General features: G+C 38.3%; 1 protein-coding gene and 1 long non-coding RNA gene across 3 annotated transcripts in view; one reads left to right on the top strand and one right to left on the bottom strand.

Moving 5' to 3' along the window:
* Positions 1 to 4,087: 4,087 nt before the first annotated feature.
* Positions 4,088 to 18,358, bottom strand: part of LOC135794103 (uncharacterized) — a 41,728-nt gene continuing 27,457 nt past the window's right edge. The window contains exons 1-6 of one of the 2 annotated variants that reach the window (XM_065305253.1): positions 5,077 to 5,718; positions 4,705 to 4,759; positions 4,570 to 4,641; positions 4,440 to 4,502; positions 4,314 to 4,381; positions 4,088 to 4,255 (exon numbers count right to left, since the gene is read on the bottom strand). In XM_065305253.1, the coding sequence (XP_065161325.1) occupies positions 4,211 to 4,255; positions 4,314 to 4,381; positions 4,440 to 4,502; positions 4,570 to 4,641; positions 4,705 to 4,759; positions 5,077 to 5,208 (435 nt within the window). In that variant the 5' untranslated portion in view covers positions 5,209 to 5,718 and the 3' untranslated portion in view covers positions 4,088 to 4,210. Of the gene's footprint in view, positions 4,256 to 4,313; positions 4,382 to 4,439; positions 4,503 to 4,569; positions 4,642 to 4,704; positions 4,760 to 5,076; positions 5,719 to 18,358 lie in introns of those variants that run through there. The other variant, XM_065305262.1, reaches the window with a different exon arrangement.
* Positions 8,630 to 11,104, top strand: LOC135789751 (uncharacterized). The gene is made up of 2 exons (XR_010547649.1): positions 8,630 to 9,189; positions 9,314 to 11,104. It is a non-coding gene; the product is annotated as an uncharacterized lncRNA (long non-coding RNA).

The raw sequence follows: 18,358 nt of genomic DNA, 5'->3' as shown, positions 1-18,358 counted from the left end.
GTGCCCGCGCTGCTGATGGCGGCGCGCAAAAAATATGCGCGCCGCACGGGGAAGTCAGAAAACGATTAAGTCATGTTTCCAAGTTTATTGCACTCTTTGTCTAATAAGTTATAAATTTCTGCGGCGCGCACTCCGCCGCGTCGCTCTTTATTTATAAGCGCGCCAATTTTACGTCTCGCAAAACTTTTTAGAAAGTTTACAGCGTGCCGTGGCGGTTAAAGTTCAAATGTTACTAGTGCACAATCATCATTTACTTTTCATCATTACTTCCGATATCGCACGCTTCAACTATTTCACAATATCACACAGTTACAACCAATATTCTTTGCCTTATAACTTTCAATGCTTGTTTGTTCAACAATCGACAACGAACAACATTTCCGTTCATAAAAATTGCATCCACAGTGTAAAATAAGTATAATTACAATCATCAATGCCTTCATTCATTACAGTTTTCCGAAAAGACAACAAAGATACCATTAATGACTCAAAAAAATTTCTGATGGCAAACTTTTTACAAATCCATACCTACTCGTACATGAAGAAATCAATATCAATTCAGGTGAGTTAACAAGATGATAAAAATGACTTTGCAGCTGCACATTCACCCCAATTGCAACGAAGACGTCTACGATGACTTCGCGTTGTATTCACATAACAATGCAGACATTTTCTTGTCCCCTTGTTAATTATAGCACGTGCTACCTATTGACCTACAAGCGTCACCGTCACCCCAAAGTAAACGCAATCTCCCCTCGTAGCCAAATATGATAGAAGCAGCTATCAACAATGCAATCGCCACGAATTCTCACGGTTATATTGCGCCCGACTGTGATTTCCTGGTTCCGCTCCCCTTTCACGCAGCGCCAGTTCCGGGATTGGACGATTTTGCATTTCTCCCCTACGATTCCAATCAGATTATTGTTATTACATAGGGGTTGATCATACTCTCTTACTGGTAGATGAGTGGTGAGCCGTTTTTGGAGTTTAGTTCCGTTCGCGATTTCGTGGACGTCACGTCGCAATCAACAAATTTCTGACCGAGTACCTATGGGATGAAGTGATACTTGTCTCCTGGGCATCTGTGTTAGTGATATGTGGAATGCTACGATGTGGTCAATGTGACGTTCCGACCGATTGGAACAATGTGATGTCGTTTTGTGGTGTGCGTTTGTGGTCTGCGTCTTTTCGCTTGACTTTACTTCCTTATTGTGTCTTATTATATTAGTATTGTTGCTTAATAAAGTGTTTGGTTTTCGGAAGAAAATTTATGAAGATCATTTGGATTACAAGCACCCGCAAAAAGCTTGCTTTTCAGAAAGTTGAGTGCCATAATTTCGGAATGTATAGATTACCATCGGGAATCTGGGATTACTTCATGCGATGTGACAAGATAAGTACCAACAGAAATATCCAGTAGCCCGAAACTAACAGTAACAAACCAACGACCGCAACCTGCCCGCGTCGTCAATAACTCACGCATCGCGGCCGAAAAAAACCTTCCACTGGTCGAGATAAAAGTGAAAAAAGCGCCCGAATCCTCGGACTATATTTTAATCGGAGCGAGAGAAACGCGGCGCAAAAAAAGGCCGCGCACGAAAAGGAAGCGATCCGTAATCCAAGTCGTAATACGGTAGCTCGCCGCGTCGTTTTTTTCTTCCTCCTCACGCTCGCCAGCACCACTTCGCCGCTTTACGTAAACTCTCGTTCTCATCATCAATGGTGGCACATGAAAAACGGCGATGAAACCGATGAAGGAAGAACACCTGTCTAAAATTCTCACGGCTTTTTCTTCTTCGCGCGTCTTGCTCTCGCCCAGCATCGCATTTCATTCTTGCGTGTCTCTTGAGCGAGCGGACGCGTTATAGGTGCTTCTTCTGCGGTTCATTATGATCGCTTCGGGGCATTGTAATATTCTCTGCATCCATCTTCATTTATCGCCCTTTACATCTTTCTCCAAACATTTTATTTCGCGCGCCTGCTTCACGGAAATGCCACGAGATGGCATTCCGAGTTTAAATTGTCTCGTGCTATTAGGTAAATGGAACCAATAAGAATCCATTATTGTAAATGATTTAAGTATCATTTTTATTACTTTGTGGATTCTATTAAAGTAATGCCTGTAAAAAATTGTAATTATTAAATCAAAAAGATTTTAAGTTTAAAACTATGTTTAGAAAAGTTTTAAATCTTGAAATAATGCATGTTTTTTGCTTTGTTTCGTGAGTCATGCTACACTAGTTATGTTATTTTTTTTTTGGTTGCTGTTTGACTCGTGTGGAAGCAAAAAAGAAATTAAATCCAAAGGCGCGTTTTCAGCGGGTGGAGTAAGTCACGACTTGCTCCGCTTCGATTTGCTCAACTCTCGATTTTGCTGCGATTCCTCTACAATTACTCGCGGCGCGCAACTACCTCAGTAAAACTCGAAACGCCAATTTCAACCGATTTAATAGTTTTAATAAGAGCCAATAAGAATACAAAAAAAAAATGAATATCTTGCTCAGCGAGCATTAAAACGCTACTTTTTTTTCGTGGAATTTGAAAGTAAATTTAAATCGAATTAATTTGGTGTATTGCATAATTTAAACATTCGTAGGCAAAAATCCATCATCATTGAATTAACAGTTACGCAATCGTTTAATTCGACAATTAATGCTGCATTAATCAAAGTCAGTGTAATTGAAATTAATTGCGCTGGGATGGGATGATGCTCCGAATAAAATGTAAATTGAAAATTGCGCTGCGAAGAACAGATCAAATGTTATTTCTAGTAGGTAAATAAATATAAATCATTTTTAATGACGTTTTTTTGTCGAAATTATTTGGGTAGTGGAATGTCTTAAGGGTTCAAACTTTCCTTTTCTTCTCTTCTCTCATCATTACACTAACAAAAAATATTTGAAACTTTCATTTGTTCGTTTTTTTTTACGATGATTTCCCCGCGGGTGTAGATGGGTCAATTTTTTGTGGTGTTTTTCAACCCTTTCAGACATCCAACCCTTTCGCTGTCGTTTCGTTTCACTTTTATACGTTTTCGCCTCGCTACGTCTCACTGTGGCTCGATTTAGTTTCTTGACTGTTGATTATTCCTTTTATGGAGATGAAATTTTAGAAAACTATCTTGATATTTCGTCCTCCGCCTAGAAAGATTACGCTACTTATCGATACAATTTTTTTAATAGTATTCTTAGCATGAAAAAGAACTCCGAAGCATTTTTTATGTGATGCGGGCTTCGGGTACTTTTCTTAAAGTATTCAACAGTTTTTTGTGTTTGTATAGGTTATTATAGGGTTTCTACCCTCAGATTACGTGTTTTTTTTTTCATTTCGAATCCGTGATCTTGACACTTTATATGACGGCGTATTTATTTTACATAAAAAGGTTAGTCTCGATTGGAACACACAAAATTTCAAAGAAAAATGGACTTATAAAAACTTATGGCGAAAAGAAAAGAGTGGTAATCCCGCAACTACCGCAACCTTGCGTTCGACCGTTAACAATTCGGTTCTTGTCTTTTTTTTTCTATCTTGGTTTCAATTCCTATTCGACTATTCCAGTTTCAATTCCATTTCTCGACCGTGGTAAAACCAACGTGAAATTTATAAAAAATCGTTTCGTTATTCATTATGCTGTATAATCCAAAATTAAGGCTCGACAAAAGGCAAATAGAGAATATAAACGTAAAAATGGGAGGGCAAAATCCATGAGATCGAAGTCCACAGGTGCCTTTTATGCGTAATAATCTATGACCCAAAAACTGCACACAATAAGCGAAATCACAAAAAACCCTCATCGATACAAAGATCCACTACGAAATTGGACAAGATGACAAAACGCAATTCGTCCTCCTTTTTCAGTGGGCTAAAACGACAAGTTAATTTCTATTGTGTTTGTGTGGGAGCTCAAAAATTGTGTGGAGTGCGTTTTTGGTTGAGGTGCAAAATGAAAAACGAATGGAATCAAGGGTGACATGTTAAAGACTTGGAGTTGTGGGAAGATCAGTTGACCTTTAAATAATCAAAGATCCCCATGAACTATCCCACTTAACAATGACATTCATCATAAGGCACAATATGCCTAGATAACTAAGTTTGAAAAATATATTTTATTGCTGTTCAACACATTTTAATTGATTAAATAGTAAAGCTCTGCAAAATTATCTTAAACTACCTTTACATACACATGCCGAGTGTTGTACCTAATTGTTGATTAGTGAAATGCGCATTCTGGTTCGAACTGCAATTCAATCGGTTCCTACAAAAATAAAAAATAGAGAAATATTGAACACATCATATACCTACATTATACTTACCAGTTCGTACAACTCTGCCCGGTCGTACGCCACGATCCACCGAAGGACACAACAATGCGTAAAACCAACTATATATAAGAAACATTATTGCAAATGAATGTTACTTTATATTGCCATTATAGTTACCTTCTCGATTAAGACCAAAGATACCATCGCTCAAGTCCATCAAAATCGGGATCTCAATTAGCACTGAATTTAAAATAATTCAACTTGCCGATAATAATAAATTTGTAAGATGGTTAAATAAAGAACTTACTATGATAACCTGCCAGAATATCAACTTCAGCAATATGAATGTACCGCATTGGTACATGGAACACCATCTCGTCTACAATTGAATGTGTATTATAATAAAAACATTTGTAATAACTGTTTAAGTCTTGAAACGTACCAAGTGCATCCCGATTTTCAGTTATGTCATGTACGTATGATCCGAGAATAACGCACTACCACAATCAAATCAAAATAAATTAGAAAAATTACATTAGCGTAGTACATTTTCAGTGTATGATTTAAATGAGAAACATGGTTCGCCATAGTCAAGAGATGTTCATGATTTCCGGAATGAATTGCATGATCAAACGCAATACAAGTCTGATCGCGATAAAATTATATCCACAAGAGAACGAGTGACGTTCAAAATGAGAAGGGCCCCCATGTGTCAAAATATAAATCACAACATACCGAAGGTACGCCAAGCAAGACATCCATGCACTTCCATTGCAAAAGAACATTGCTTTTTATAATTCGATGGGTAACTTACGTCAGGGTTCAAAATGTGCACACAAGCTAGATGATAAGTACGAACAGGCAATTCGGGCTCATCATCGCTAGATTCACTGTCAATGTCGTCTTCTGGAGGGACCGGGCTAAGATCGAATCGTGTAGACCACATTATACCCGGTGAAATTGAACAAATTGTGCAGCGCGATGTGCCACTCGCCCACTAGCGAAACAATCGTGCATCAACACCCCATAACCACAGTAACCAACCACGCCACCTATGTAGAATGTTCAAATAATCGGAACTTAGCCCGAAATGTAGGCAACCATATACACATCTTCTAAACGAGCAGGCAGACGAAAATATTTCTGTTTTCAGTTTAGATTGCGTTTTATTTGCAGTAAGTTAATTTTCGGCAGTTCTCACGCTCATTTCCGATAAACGTCTTCGCGATGCGTGCTCTTTTTTGTCAACGCGTTTCTGCATGCGTGTTGCATCGAATGCTGTGTGCTGCGAAGACATTAGTCGATCGCACATCTGTGTTGGCGCTTATTTTGCATCATCCACCTTTTTGCGCTCATTATCCGCCTCGCGCGGCGCACGATTTCGCGTCGAAACGAGCACAACGCCGGATCGTTGTATAACGTGGGAATATCAGGCAGGTGCTGCGAGTGTGCAATTGATCTCCAGCCTCCGCGGAACGCTGGCGGAGTCCGGCTCGTCGCGCATTTTCCCGTCGCAGTTCCGTTGCGACGCGACGCCTTCGTTCATTAATTACTCGGCCGGCCGCTCGACTTTGTGAATGAGTTACACTCAAGTGGCCAGCGGGCAGTGGCTGGTGTGCAGGCCGGTGGTCAGTACAGCGAATGAATGCGAATGAACGTCGCAGGAAGGACGTGTGACCCTTGTTTGCAGCGTACTACAAACAAGTTCAAGGCGTTTTATTTCCTAGTAGAAAAATATCCAAATTAGAAAATTTGAAATCAGAAAAAAGTGTGAGTCTTGCACACGTCATGCACACGACTTCTCTCGACCGTTATAAATATTCTTACTCCTTTTTTGTCGTTTCGGGCGCGAGACTTTCTTATTCTCTTGCAAAAGCACATGGTTAGGTTTATGTGAAGTAAGCTCAGCTTGGCGTTGGTGTCGGTGGTTGTAAGCTCGTAGTAAACGGTGTAGTAAGTGGATGAGTAAGTGCGTAGTATATGCGCCGAGTGAAAAGCAGGTGCTCCCCTTTTGCTTGAGTCTTCGCCAGCGTAGCGCTTGGGCGAAGTCCTGGGAACTCGACGCGATCGGAGGTTCCCACACCCGAGCAGCACCTGGCGAGCACACGCACACACGTGGTCGACGGGCGAGAGAGTCGCAACGTGCTCCGCGCGCGTATCGTTCGTGTGCGCTGCCTTTTTTCCTTCCTCTGGCAAGCGTGGCCGGCTCGCGCTAGATGCCACTGGGGCGGATGCGCAATCAGGGCAGCAGAATTGCTCCCGCGCAAAAAAATTCAATTTGCATGGCAAAATTTGCATATTGCAAGGCATTCAAGGTTCGCAAATTCGATCAATAATTTTGGGATGATAACTTAATCCCTACCGATTATTTACCCCACTCCTGGATGTTTTCATTAGGTGCAAAGTCAAAGAGCATCCTTTTAAAATCACGCAACACAAAACACACATATAGATTTGTTTTAAAATTGATCTGAAGATGGTGTTAAAGACATGTTTTTTTTTTTGAATTTACATAAAATCAATCGGCTTGATTGCCTATTGAAAAACGCAACTTTTAGTTAATTAATCACAGAGTACTTTGCATACAAACGTTTGCAACAAGCCCTTCGAAATAATAATTTCTTCAATGAATTAATTAATCTTTGTTTATAAAAAATAGAAACATGTAGAGAATATGAAATAAATGTGTTGGTTCTTTAGTATCATCAATGTAGGTCCTCCATAATGGCTGCGATTCATTTAATTTGTTCTTAGGCGGCGTGTAATTTAATCTCTTGATAGTTTATTTAGCAGTTAGTATGCAAATTTTATTACCTACCTACGTTATCACATTGGCCGTATGCAAGCCGGTGAACATGTGATACATCCTTGTATATTTTATATAAAATATTTTTGATAAAGATGTACCTACCTATATTATTCTCATGGCAAGTTCAAATGTCTAATATTTCCTCAAAATTCCAAATATTTTTTTATTGTTGCAAAATAACAGTTATCCGCTCGAAGAAAACATGGTATTTAAGACTTCCACATTTCTATTGATGACTAGGAAGGAATTTGCCGAAAACACTCTCTATTCCGCTCGTGCGCTCTAAAAAGCGGCACGGGTTCAAATTACGCGGCGTGCCAACGTCGCTTACCTGGTCTGTTATTGCTTTTTTTTGCGAAAAATGCGAAACCCAAAACGCGCCTGAATTTCAATAGAAGAAAGAGTGGCAAGGGTCGCAAATGTTTGGCAAGCCTCGAAAGGATTTGCGCGCTACACAAAAGAGTTGTTTACGCCGAAACGCCAAAGGAATCGCACGCTCGGGCCGAAGATTACAAGAGCGACGAGTGAAAACTGGAACGCGCGCGTTCCGAGCACGCCCACGATCACGCGCTCGCAGCGCGAATCGGGCGAACGTGCGCGGTCTTTGGTTTCGCCATTGTTGATGATGGCTATTATTTGCGCGCCGAGGACCAAAAAGGCGAGAATGCAATGATGAAGGCGGCGATTCGCGCGCAAATCGAGCACCGACGAGCCGGCGAATGGGAAACAGCCAAAGGGATGAAATGCATTGCCGGCGAACAATGGAAAGGAGTGTGCGCGAAATCCTTTTACGCGCGCCGCCATAATAAAAGTAATGCACAATATTGAACGTAGGTACCACATAATAAAGTGTGTGATTGAAAAATTGAAGCCGCAAATGAAATAAGATCAAAAGCTTTTCATCGTACTGATATTATGACCATTTAGGCGTTTGAATTAGAACACTGGGAGGAAATTTGAAACTTGAAAGTGGACGGAAATCAGCAAAGAGTACACAAATAAACAAACAAATAAATAGACTATTGTCTTCATAGTATTCAACTCAAATTGGGTAATTTCTTAAAAGGAGTTGAGCCATTGATGAAGTTTGAAGTGTCAGGAATGCTCTCTAAACGTCTTAAATTACAAAGATCTAGAGACGCTTTCATTGATGTAATTAGAGAAGTTTTCATCCTTTATAGAGATAACTAGAAGACAAAGACGTATCTTAGTTAATTCAATTAACCCAACTCTATTCAAACACATTAATTATGTCTTCTGTTTAGAAATGTGAAGAAAAATAATTTTAAAAAAATCAAAAATAAGATTATTAAAAGTTAAGTTAAAGTAAAAGTGTTTTCATTTTCTATCAATTAACGATCCAAACTTGCCAGTTGGTGATAACTTCCAATTCCTAAGAAAGCAAACAGAAATTCGTGGGAAAAGCCGTTAGAATCAATCTTCGAATCAGTCTTACAAAATCCCTAAAAGATTTCATTATCTTCACTCGTAACGGTCGCATGCTGCTTCCACACAGTTGAAATTGCACGCTATATTCCTCCCTACCACAACCCAAAAAGCTCATCTCCTCTTCCTTGAAAAAGGCGCTCATAATCTATTCCACATGCGGGAGTGTGATGGCAAGTGCCTCACCTTACCAACCACGTTCAGGGGGTGGTTTCAAGCGTGTGCAACAGGTAGATACGCGCCGATATCCTACCAACAGAGAACGAAAGCTACGCGCGCGCCGCGCGCGTGTTGAGCGCGAGCTTAGCGCATGCCGAGCTCGCGCCGTTCGAGCTTTGCGCCGTAGCTATCAGGTAGCCGGCGAAGGCGTATATAACCCACACCTGACGAAACGTTCAGCACACTCCGACGGTGAGCACCACCGAGCTAGCGTCGTTCTGTCAGCTCTGTTGCGTTCTACTCGTTTCCGTTTACATACGTAAAACACACGTGTGACTTAAGTCTACTACGCACTCAGTGAGTGTTTTTACTTATTTTACTTCACGTTTTTAACTTACAACCACGACAATGTGTCTGCCAAATAATCTTAATAACGCTAACAACACTAAGAAGCAAGCGAGCATGGCTGCTGTCAAGCTCAAGGCTACAACACCTTGGGGTCGAATCAAACAGGTAAGCATCATTCAAATACACAATCACAATCAATCATGCATGTAACACTATCAGTCAATAATGACAAATCAGGTGAATGTCGTCACAATGCCAGTAATTAACAGTCAATGTTTGTTTCTAATAGCAATTGAAACCCCGACTATCTCGTAAAATCGTGCCATCATCCAAGATCAACTTGAATAACTTCTGGGAGGACTTCGCCCAAAGCTCCTCGCCGGTCGAGTTCTCCGACCACAGCAGCGAAATACACGACAACATCATCAACGAACTGTTAGAGCTCTAACTTGATCACATCGATCATAGCCCAATGAAAACTGTCAAGCTTTCCAAGCTGATCAACTCGATTCAGGACCAATCAGGACGACGACTACGAATTATTCCGATGATACTCATTAGTTGTAAGTGACTTCAACATAACCTTAAATTAAGCTTTAGTTTATAACGGTATATCTAGCTTTAATTAAATACCTTCAATGTGACTTAAGTATAGGCTAGGATCATCAGAAATCATTTAGGCTAGTAATTCATTTAAGGGGTAGATTAATCATGAAAGCATCAAGCAATTCAAGGGAGCTTTAAAACTTAGGTTATAAGTCATCAGTGATTTCAACATGTGATAATTGATTTGCAATGCTAAATATGCAGAGTTTATTTATTAGGATTACTTACGCAGCTTTAACATACATATCGCTTTAATAAATAATAAGAGAAATCTTGCTAACATTAAAAAAAAACACATCGGATTTGCTCAAGCTTTAAAACTAGCTTTATCTACTTATAATTCACAATTAATTGCGTCGACATATCTCGACTTCGGTGGAGTGTATGTCGAGGCGGCAATCATTGAGCTTTAAATAATCATAACTTGGAGAAGCTTTAATTAGGATTTAAGCATGTGTTGCAATCCTTGGTCTTCCATTAATTACAAACGCACACATGCAGCTTTATAACACGTGCAATTTTATTATCGTATAAGCTTCACACGCAATCGCTAAGTGCAATCAAAATTTAGGTTAATTATAAATTTTAGGGATTTGCAATATATTCGGAGCAATAATGGATACTGTGATATTTGAATTGATATGATTTAATAATAGATTTAGCAGCTTTAACTTCGCTTTAATTGATCGAACTCTTCGAAAGCTTTAACTAGATTTTAAGTTCCCGAAGGATGTCCTCCTTCGTCCACAGGGCATGGAGGCAAATCCGCGGGAAATAGGCCGAAATAGTGTCAATGTTTATTTGTAAATAAGCACAAAAATGATTAATGCATAGCTTTAGCAGTTAGCTTTAATGGAACTTAGCATAGAGCACCCACATAAGTAGGCTTTACCTCGCACCGTCTTGTACATACGCACTTTTTGCACATGATAAGAATATAAAGAAAAAATTAAAAAACCTAAAAAAACACATGATATTCGCTCGTTGCAAATGAATGTGATCGGTGGAATCGAGACTTGAATTAAGACTAATTAGTTACTAGATTAATAATCGGAACCAATGATGCTTTATCACGTAAAATTTAGTTCAGCTTTAATTAGATTTATGTAATTGGTTAGTTAATGATGATACCTGTGATACAACCAGCTTCGTTAATGATTTCTGAATTAGTTTTTAAGTGATTAAATTTATAAGTAGCGCTAAGTGAATTTGTCGTTCGCTGCAATGTGACTGAGACGTTTGATTGTAATTAATAGTTTTTAAGTTTTAAAACGATACTAATTGTTAAGCGGATAAGTGATAACTGTAAGTGATTAATGTTGTAATGATAATTGTTAATTATAATTGACTCGTAGCTGTAGCATCAATGTTTATTATTGTTTTTGTGTAAGTTGTGAACGTTTAGTTCAATCACTCATGTAAACACTAGTTGATAAGTTTTTTTTATGAAATAAAAATTAAAATTAAAAAAATATATGTTTATGTATGATATGACATTTTCAGAGATCCTTTAAAGAATCCATTCGGTAATATGTAGTTTGCCCAAATTCCTAATATTTTACTAAAAGTCAAAGTCAAAAAAGACAATTTCTTCAATGTAAACAAAACCTACTTATATGGTAAAAATGATTGTGGTTATTATCCATTTTCAATCACATCAATCACTTTCAATCACTTTATAAAGTGAATCCTAAGTCATATTCATATTTATCTTTATTCAACTGTGCCCCAACTTCAATACTACCCAAGAAATGAACGTAACATTATATTGACGCGAATGCAATCGATTCATCAACGAAAACTCTCTCAGTTAAAATCCATTTATAAGTTAAAAATGTTGCACAAAATTATCACCATAACCCAAGTATTCTCGCCTATATATGGGGTATTTCATGCCAAATAGACAACTTTAGAACCCAACCCCTTTAGATTAAGCTGATACTTTTACATTATTTTCTACCCTATGAGAAATATTTTCGAGAATTTTTCAAAGTTTTTCTCCTGACCTCAAAAAGTAATGAATTTAAAAAAAATGGCATTTTAATTTTCAAATGGCCATAACTTTTTCCAAAATTGACCTGCAGATACGTTTTTTTTTTGATAATTTTTGTTTTTGAATGATTTTTCGAAAAAGAGAAACATTTTTTTAAATAATCAAAACTATGAAATAATCGCGTTTTTTGGGTAAAATTGTGATTTTTTCGAAGTTCGCTATTTAAAAAAATATTCTTTGGTCAAAAAAACTTCCACTTCCACTATCAATTATCAGTCAATTATATTTTATATTTTTTTATTTAATTGAAAAAAAAAGTCATTCGGTAGGCGTGACCATCTATGAATTTTGGACTTAGGGTAAAGTACCCAATCATTGGCACTCTAAGAGAGAACTGCATGTCAGTCTGGAATTATATTGTCATAAAATCCCATTTACATTAGTTAGTAAACAAAACATGTGACAAAATCAAAGAAAATACTTTAATATTTGTTTTTTATAACAGTTTTTAAGTGATTGAATAATAATAAATAAACATATGCTCAAAATCCAAAAGACTACAGAAAACCCTACTCGTCTAATTATTGGCATGTAGTTCAAGTAGGAGATATGTAGGTACCCACCTATCATTAAAGTTGAAAATATTTAACGTATAATCAAAACAATATTTTATTAATTAAATATCTGCCTTTATTTACATAAGTAATCTATCTTATAGTAGGTATTTAAAATGTGCATAAAAATATTTTGTAATTCAATTTTTATGCCTAACATAAACACATTATCTTATTCTAGCTACTAGTTTCACTTTATCAGTACTTAAATGGCTATCCTTGAGATCTTTTAACATTTATGCTTAACCACCAACAAAATATTAATGAGTCGGATTATGAACCTACTTAAAAACAAATACTCAACATCCCTATTTTATATAGGTAGGTACCTAGTTCACATTGTTCTAGAACCAAAAAGTAACTTTAAGTTAATTTCCATTATTGTTAACTTTTTGTTAGTTCTAATATGACTATCATGATCATGATCTAAATGAATAAAAAAAAACAATATTAGCACTCAATAGTGCTATTCTATTCTATTCTATTATAGGCACTCCTGTCATTAACAATTAGCTTTTAGTTATTGGCACGGGTGCCAACAATAGGATTTTGATAAATTCTTGATCCATATGTTGGCACATGTAGGTAATAAATCAATGTGATAAAAGATATATTCAAGAAATAATCTTTGAATCTATTGCCTAAACGTGTAATTAAGCATATCAAATTAATACAAAAGTATCTATTAGCCGAATAGCTGCGATATACAATGATTAAAAAAGGTCTCACCTTAAGAAAAAAACAAAATAACTACACCAAATCACAAACACAAAATATCCGCTGTTGTATCTAAATCGCCATATTAGTTATTGGAACAGTGTAGTCAAATTTGAACAGAAAAAATATACTATTGTACAATTCAATGCATATCAAACTTGAATAATCTATGGTTTCCTTGTTTTTTCGAATTAAAATATAAAGTGACAATAATTGGAGGAGTGCCAACGATTGGGTGTTTTACCCTATCTTCATATGCCTATACGCAGGCAATTCTTTATCCATCTCATTTTAAATTAGTATTAACAAAAATAACATAGTGTGCATTAGAAGTAGATAGAACTAGAAAGATGTGGATTCCAAATCGCCCAGGAACAAGCCCAAACTAGATTTTCAAAGTATTGCGCGCAATTTTAAAACTTTGTTAATTTCTCGCTCAGGTAAAACAAGTAGAAACCAGTATTGCAGTTTGAAAATTGAATTAGTTAAAATAAATCGGTAAAGATACATTTAAAACACGAACTTGTCAACAAGTAGTACGTAAGTTTACTTGCGGCCATCTAAAAATTATAAGTAGACATTCATTTTCGTTTGTTTAAAGGTTACTAATTTCCTTATTAGGTTATTCACCCACCATGTAAAGCACTTACTCAAAAAGTATCTACCTAAGTGAGTTACCAACGCACCGGCACGAGAATAATTCATGCCGAAGTGAAGATTAAACAACGCAGAAAACCTAATTACACGCCTTTTGATTCTTGCTGTACGCCCGAATTGAAGGGCTACTTTTCCACTCTTTAACTTCGTGCGTTTCCAGCGCTCATCGATGCGTTCATGTGTCTGTCCATGTGTGGATTTACTTGTTTCTCACACAATAGACGTAATGTCCGCATTTCACGCATTGGACACATGAAAACCTCATCGATAATCTGCGTCGGTTGCAACAATGTGCTCGCGCTTTTTAGCTGTTTTCAGCCGGCTGGCTGCTTTCGCGCTCGCTTGCGTCTAATCCGCCACTGTAAACCAAAGCAAACGCAGTTTTCTGTGACTTGCCTCAAATAGCAAACAAGCAAAATTGAAAAATGCCATTGTCCACGGCCGTGTTTGAGTTGTCTGAGTGTCGAATCCTGCGCGCGTGCATTGTTCGAAACTCATCCGAGCAAATTAATTTCTCCTGTGCTCGTTTTACACGTTTGCGCATTGTCCTCATCGCATGCGTCTTAAGTTGGAAGCATCGGAGAGCATTGCTTAACGCGGAGCCAGCCTTAAGTCTAAAAGCTTTATTGTTCGGTTACTTTTTGGCGAACCGAGCTATTGCTTCGGTAAACCTTAGATAAGTTGAGATCCATTATAACTTTGTTACCGTTCTAAGGAGAAAGAACACAAGCACGCACGCAACTAGTAGGAGTCTTCAGGGTTTGGCCTTCTTTTCACCGCTTCGGGTTTTGTTATCGTTGCGTTATCGCAGGAAACGTCGGCCTCGGCGATGGTTTTATTTGTGTAAATAATAAGAAAATCACTTTACGGTGTGATGATCACGTTTAGATGATCCCATAGAGATTCGGCCGCGTTTTGCCCACCGAATGCTCGGGGCAAGGCGCTCCACGAGCGCATTTCTATTGTATCGGCCGAAGAGGCATAATGGCTTCGTTTATATTTGTGTTGGCGTTGAGTACAATGTTTGCAAAAGCAAGTTATAGAATATCGCATGTTGAGAATGTAGATCGTTATGAGTTTAGCGCTTTAGTTGCGACCGGATCGCCTGAGTGCATTAGCAGTTGAAAGAAATGTTAGATTTAATCCGGGGCACTGCGCAGAACTGGCAAGCAAACGTGCCTGAGAGCGGGCCAAATATATGATGGAGCCGGGGATTATGATTGAGTTACATGCTTGCTTTGTTCGGGGAGATTGCCGCGCATTTATTTGCTAAACATGCGTAAACATCAGACAAATACAAATATCAAGGAATCTTCGATGAGATTTTTATCGCTAATGGAAGTTCTTTTCTTATGAGGCAACAACTCGTGGACACAAAGTGAAACATGATCATTAACTATTTTAACAAGTTCATTAAAAGATGATTTTGTATTAATTACTATTTAGATTTTGATTTTTTTTTTCAAATTTCAATAACGTTTCAGAATTATTAAAAGTTATGTTATAAATAATTTGCAATAGTTTCGACGTGGTGCGTAGGTAATAACACAATTATATTTCTTGATAAAGTAAAAAAAAATATTTGTTGAAAACTTGAGAAACCAATCCAATAGGCAAATAGCAACAAATATTTGCAATGGTACAATTAGTACAATAAAATTAGAAGTAGAATAGAAAACAAACTGTCCATTTATCCATTTACTTCTAAATGGATATCTATTTATCTATTTATCCCCGTATTGTGTAGCAGAAACGGCCGCATCGTGGTGTAGGTTAACCATTTTCGGTCGCTGCGTTCTTTTAGCACACAAATCGAATAAAAAGCTCACTCGCTCGACGTGCCCATTGTGCGGCTCACGTGTTTGGCGCGCCTCTTAAGGCATTAGGCGTACCTTCTACTTATCCATCCAGTCGCATTTCTTTCGGCCGCATTATGCGATCGACGAAATGCTCGGATACAAAAGATATCAGTTAACGAAATCTCCAAACACCAATAACCGAGGCACTCGCTGGAATTGAGTTCCAACAACAAAACACACACCAGAACTACAAAACTATCAAAAGCGTTTTCGGATTTTGCGGATTGTGCGGGTGAACACGTGAGCACGATAATGACGAGGACGTTTTTCATATTCAATATGGAATAGGTAAAAAGGAAGGACACGATTGTTACATGTCGGACATGCGGAGGACACTAGACGACATTGACCCAGCCCCGGCTGAGATTAGCCCAGCGCGCCAGGAAGCCAAGGCGCCCAAGATTCCGGCAGCGCCTAGAATAATGAGCGATGATGTTTGCGCTCGCATAAAGCCATCATGTTGTGTAACATCTCATTGTTGCTCATTTTTCTCCGCAACTCCCCAGTCGGACGTTGGACACATTCACGACTCATGAAGCTTTGTTTAGCGCATCCGTGCTTACGTGATTGTTCAATTTTACTGGCGAGCAATCGACGGCATCTCGCTGTTTCATTCAATTGCTTATTCTTTAGCTTCGAAGGAAAAACGTGTTGTGATTTTAGTCCGGCTAAGAAGTGACAGCGTTAAAGGCGCTGGACTGATAGAAATGAACGAAGGGAAATCGATGCCTAGCTGTGCGCAATAATCGAAGACCACACCGAGGTTTGCAGGCGCAATGAAAATGTTGTTCTTGACTTGTCAGACTATTGTGATTGACTTGTCCGACAGATGTACGGCTAATGTTTGTATTACGGTATAGTGCGCTGTTACAGGAAGACAATACGGCAAAGAGTAAGAAATGTGTGGCTGGACCACCTCGGAAAGTTGGCAAAGAGCGAACAACAATGCTAATGTTTGTTTGTTTGCTTGCTTTGTGCAGCAGTTTGTATTTTAGAGCCGGAACAAATCAGATGCGCGATTAGCTATAAGACAACCGAAAAATGTGATTTAGCTGTGCAAATATTTAAGATTGTTGAAATACATATTTAGTATTTACACACACGTGGAATATACAAATGTTTGCGAAGCTGCATAAACTGCACTCTACACAATTAGTGAGTACAAGTGGTCACAGAATCATTACGCTGCATAACAAATTATTTGATTAAAAATCACATTTGTTAGTAATACACGAAAGTAAAATACATCATATCCGCAAAAAATGTTGATAAATTTTTAAAATGTAAGTAAAATTTTTTTATGTCTACATTACAGTTATGTAGTAAAATATAAAATTTCACAATTCGAAAAACCAACAAGAGGAGTATAATAGCAATCTTTGCTTTAATAATACTAATTTTCAATTGTTCAGAAGTTAACAAGAAATATTTGCTATTGTCAAAAATAATTTCTATACCCTTAAGAGACTCTGCCGAATATTGAAATTTGCATCTATAATTTTTGTGTTTTGTTCACAATTCTCAAAGTTAAAAAATCCTGAACCATAATTATACGAATAATAAACCAAAGCGTGACGCAAAACGCTCTGCTTTATTCCATGTCTTTTGTCGAAATTTCAAAATTGGAAAATTAAACATCTCTTCATGTTTTGTGCGCAATGTGCACGCACGTCGAACCATCTGTAAGATGACTCCCTAATTGTTTTTTGACTGTAGAATGTGCGCATTTAAAAGTTCGTCTTGAGTCCTCGAAACCGAAAAGAGTTCGCCGACTTGGTTATGGAAATCGCCCGCACGAAATTCAGCATGAAAATTGATTCCTCGCGTATGAATCGTCAAATTGCGCGCGCACAATGCACGCACAACAGCTCTCCAACCCACCTATCTATTACAGCGTGAATAGCCGCATGCCCGCCGCCGAAAGCTAAATCAAAGGGCGAGCGTGGTTCAAAGTCAACTTTCTGCCGGCCAAGCGGCGGTTCAATAGGGGCGTTACGCTCGTAGCAAACGCATTATGCGCTCGTAACGTTCTGCGTCGGCACGAAACTCCCAGCGGTTCCTACATTTAAAGAAATTTAAAGGGACAAAGCACTCCTTTGATTGGGACTTGAGCCGGAGGTGGCGATTCGCTCCGGATGAGATGTTTTCCGTACCGTTATCAATACGGATAAAAATGAGCGCGTCGCTGAATAGGCGCAGCGCCGACTTCGAAGTCAATTGAAAGAGCAAAAAGGAGCCGAAAGTTGAAAAGACACAACAAACGAGTACACGCCAATGGGCAGAGGTGACTTAAGACGGCTACTTTATGTCCGGACACGTGTTCCGCCTTCATCACAGCCTTCCATCGGTGATTTAAATAAATTACAATTTAGATACTGCTTTAAGATTTATTTAATTTAACCCCTGAAAACAATAGAAAACAAATTAGATACATTTGTAAGTTAGTACAAATGTCTAACATAATACATCAAGTTATTTATTCATCCCTTATTGGTAAAGCTAAAAGCACTTACTTATAAATCCGATAGAAATCGGTGTGTCCGTCACGGTGTGTGGCAATAAAGCGATTATTCGTCCCCATTCAGGGAGCACAAAAATCTTGTACACCTATAGAAAAACTATGCCGGTGTCGTTTCTGTTCTCGACTTAGATCAACTGTTCGCCCACCTTCCAAAAACGGGCACAAAGGTAAAATTTAATGCAATTGCAATCTTGCGCGTCGAATCGCGGATTTTTCGTGCCTTTTGAAAATCAGAACTCCGCATTGTCCCCGCTGCAGTTTTTCACATTTCGTGCGCTGCTAAATGCATCGGAATGTATAAATCGACGGGCAGATGCGCGACGATGAGATGTGTAAAAATTTATTTCAATGAGCGTTGCGAGTCGAT

The sequence above is a fragment of the Atheta coriaria genome, unplaced genomic scaffold (genome assembly GCF_025399875.1).
Source record: "Atheta coriaria isolate IRGN ID8LTWV9N9 unplaced genomic scaffold, Caltech_Dcor_3.1 hic_scaffold_1_pilon, whole genome shotgun sequence".
NCBI classification, from domain to species: domain Eukaryota; kingdom Metazoa; phylum Arthropoda; class Insecta; order Coleoptera; family Staphylinidae; genus Dalotia; species Dalotia coriaria.
The sequence above is the reverse complement of the archived record's forward strand: the minus strand, read 5'-3'. Positions and strand labels throughout refer to the sequence as shown.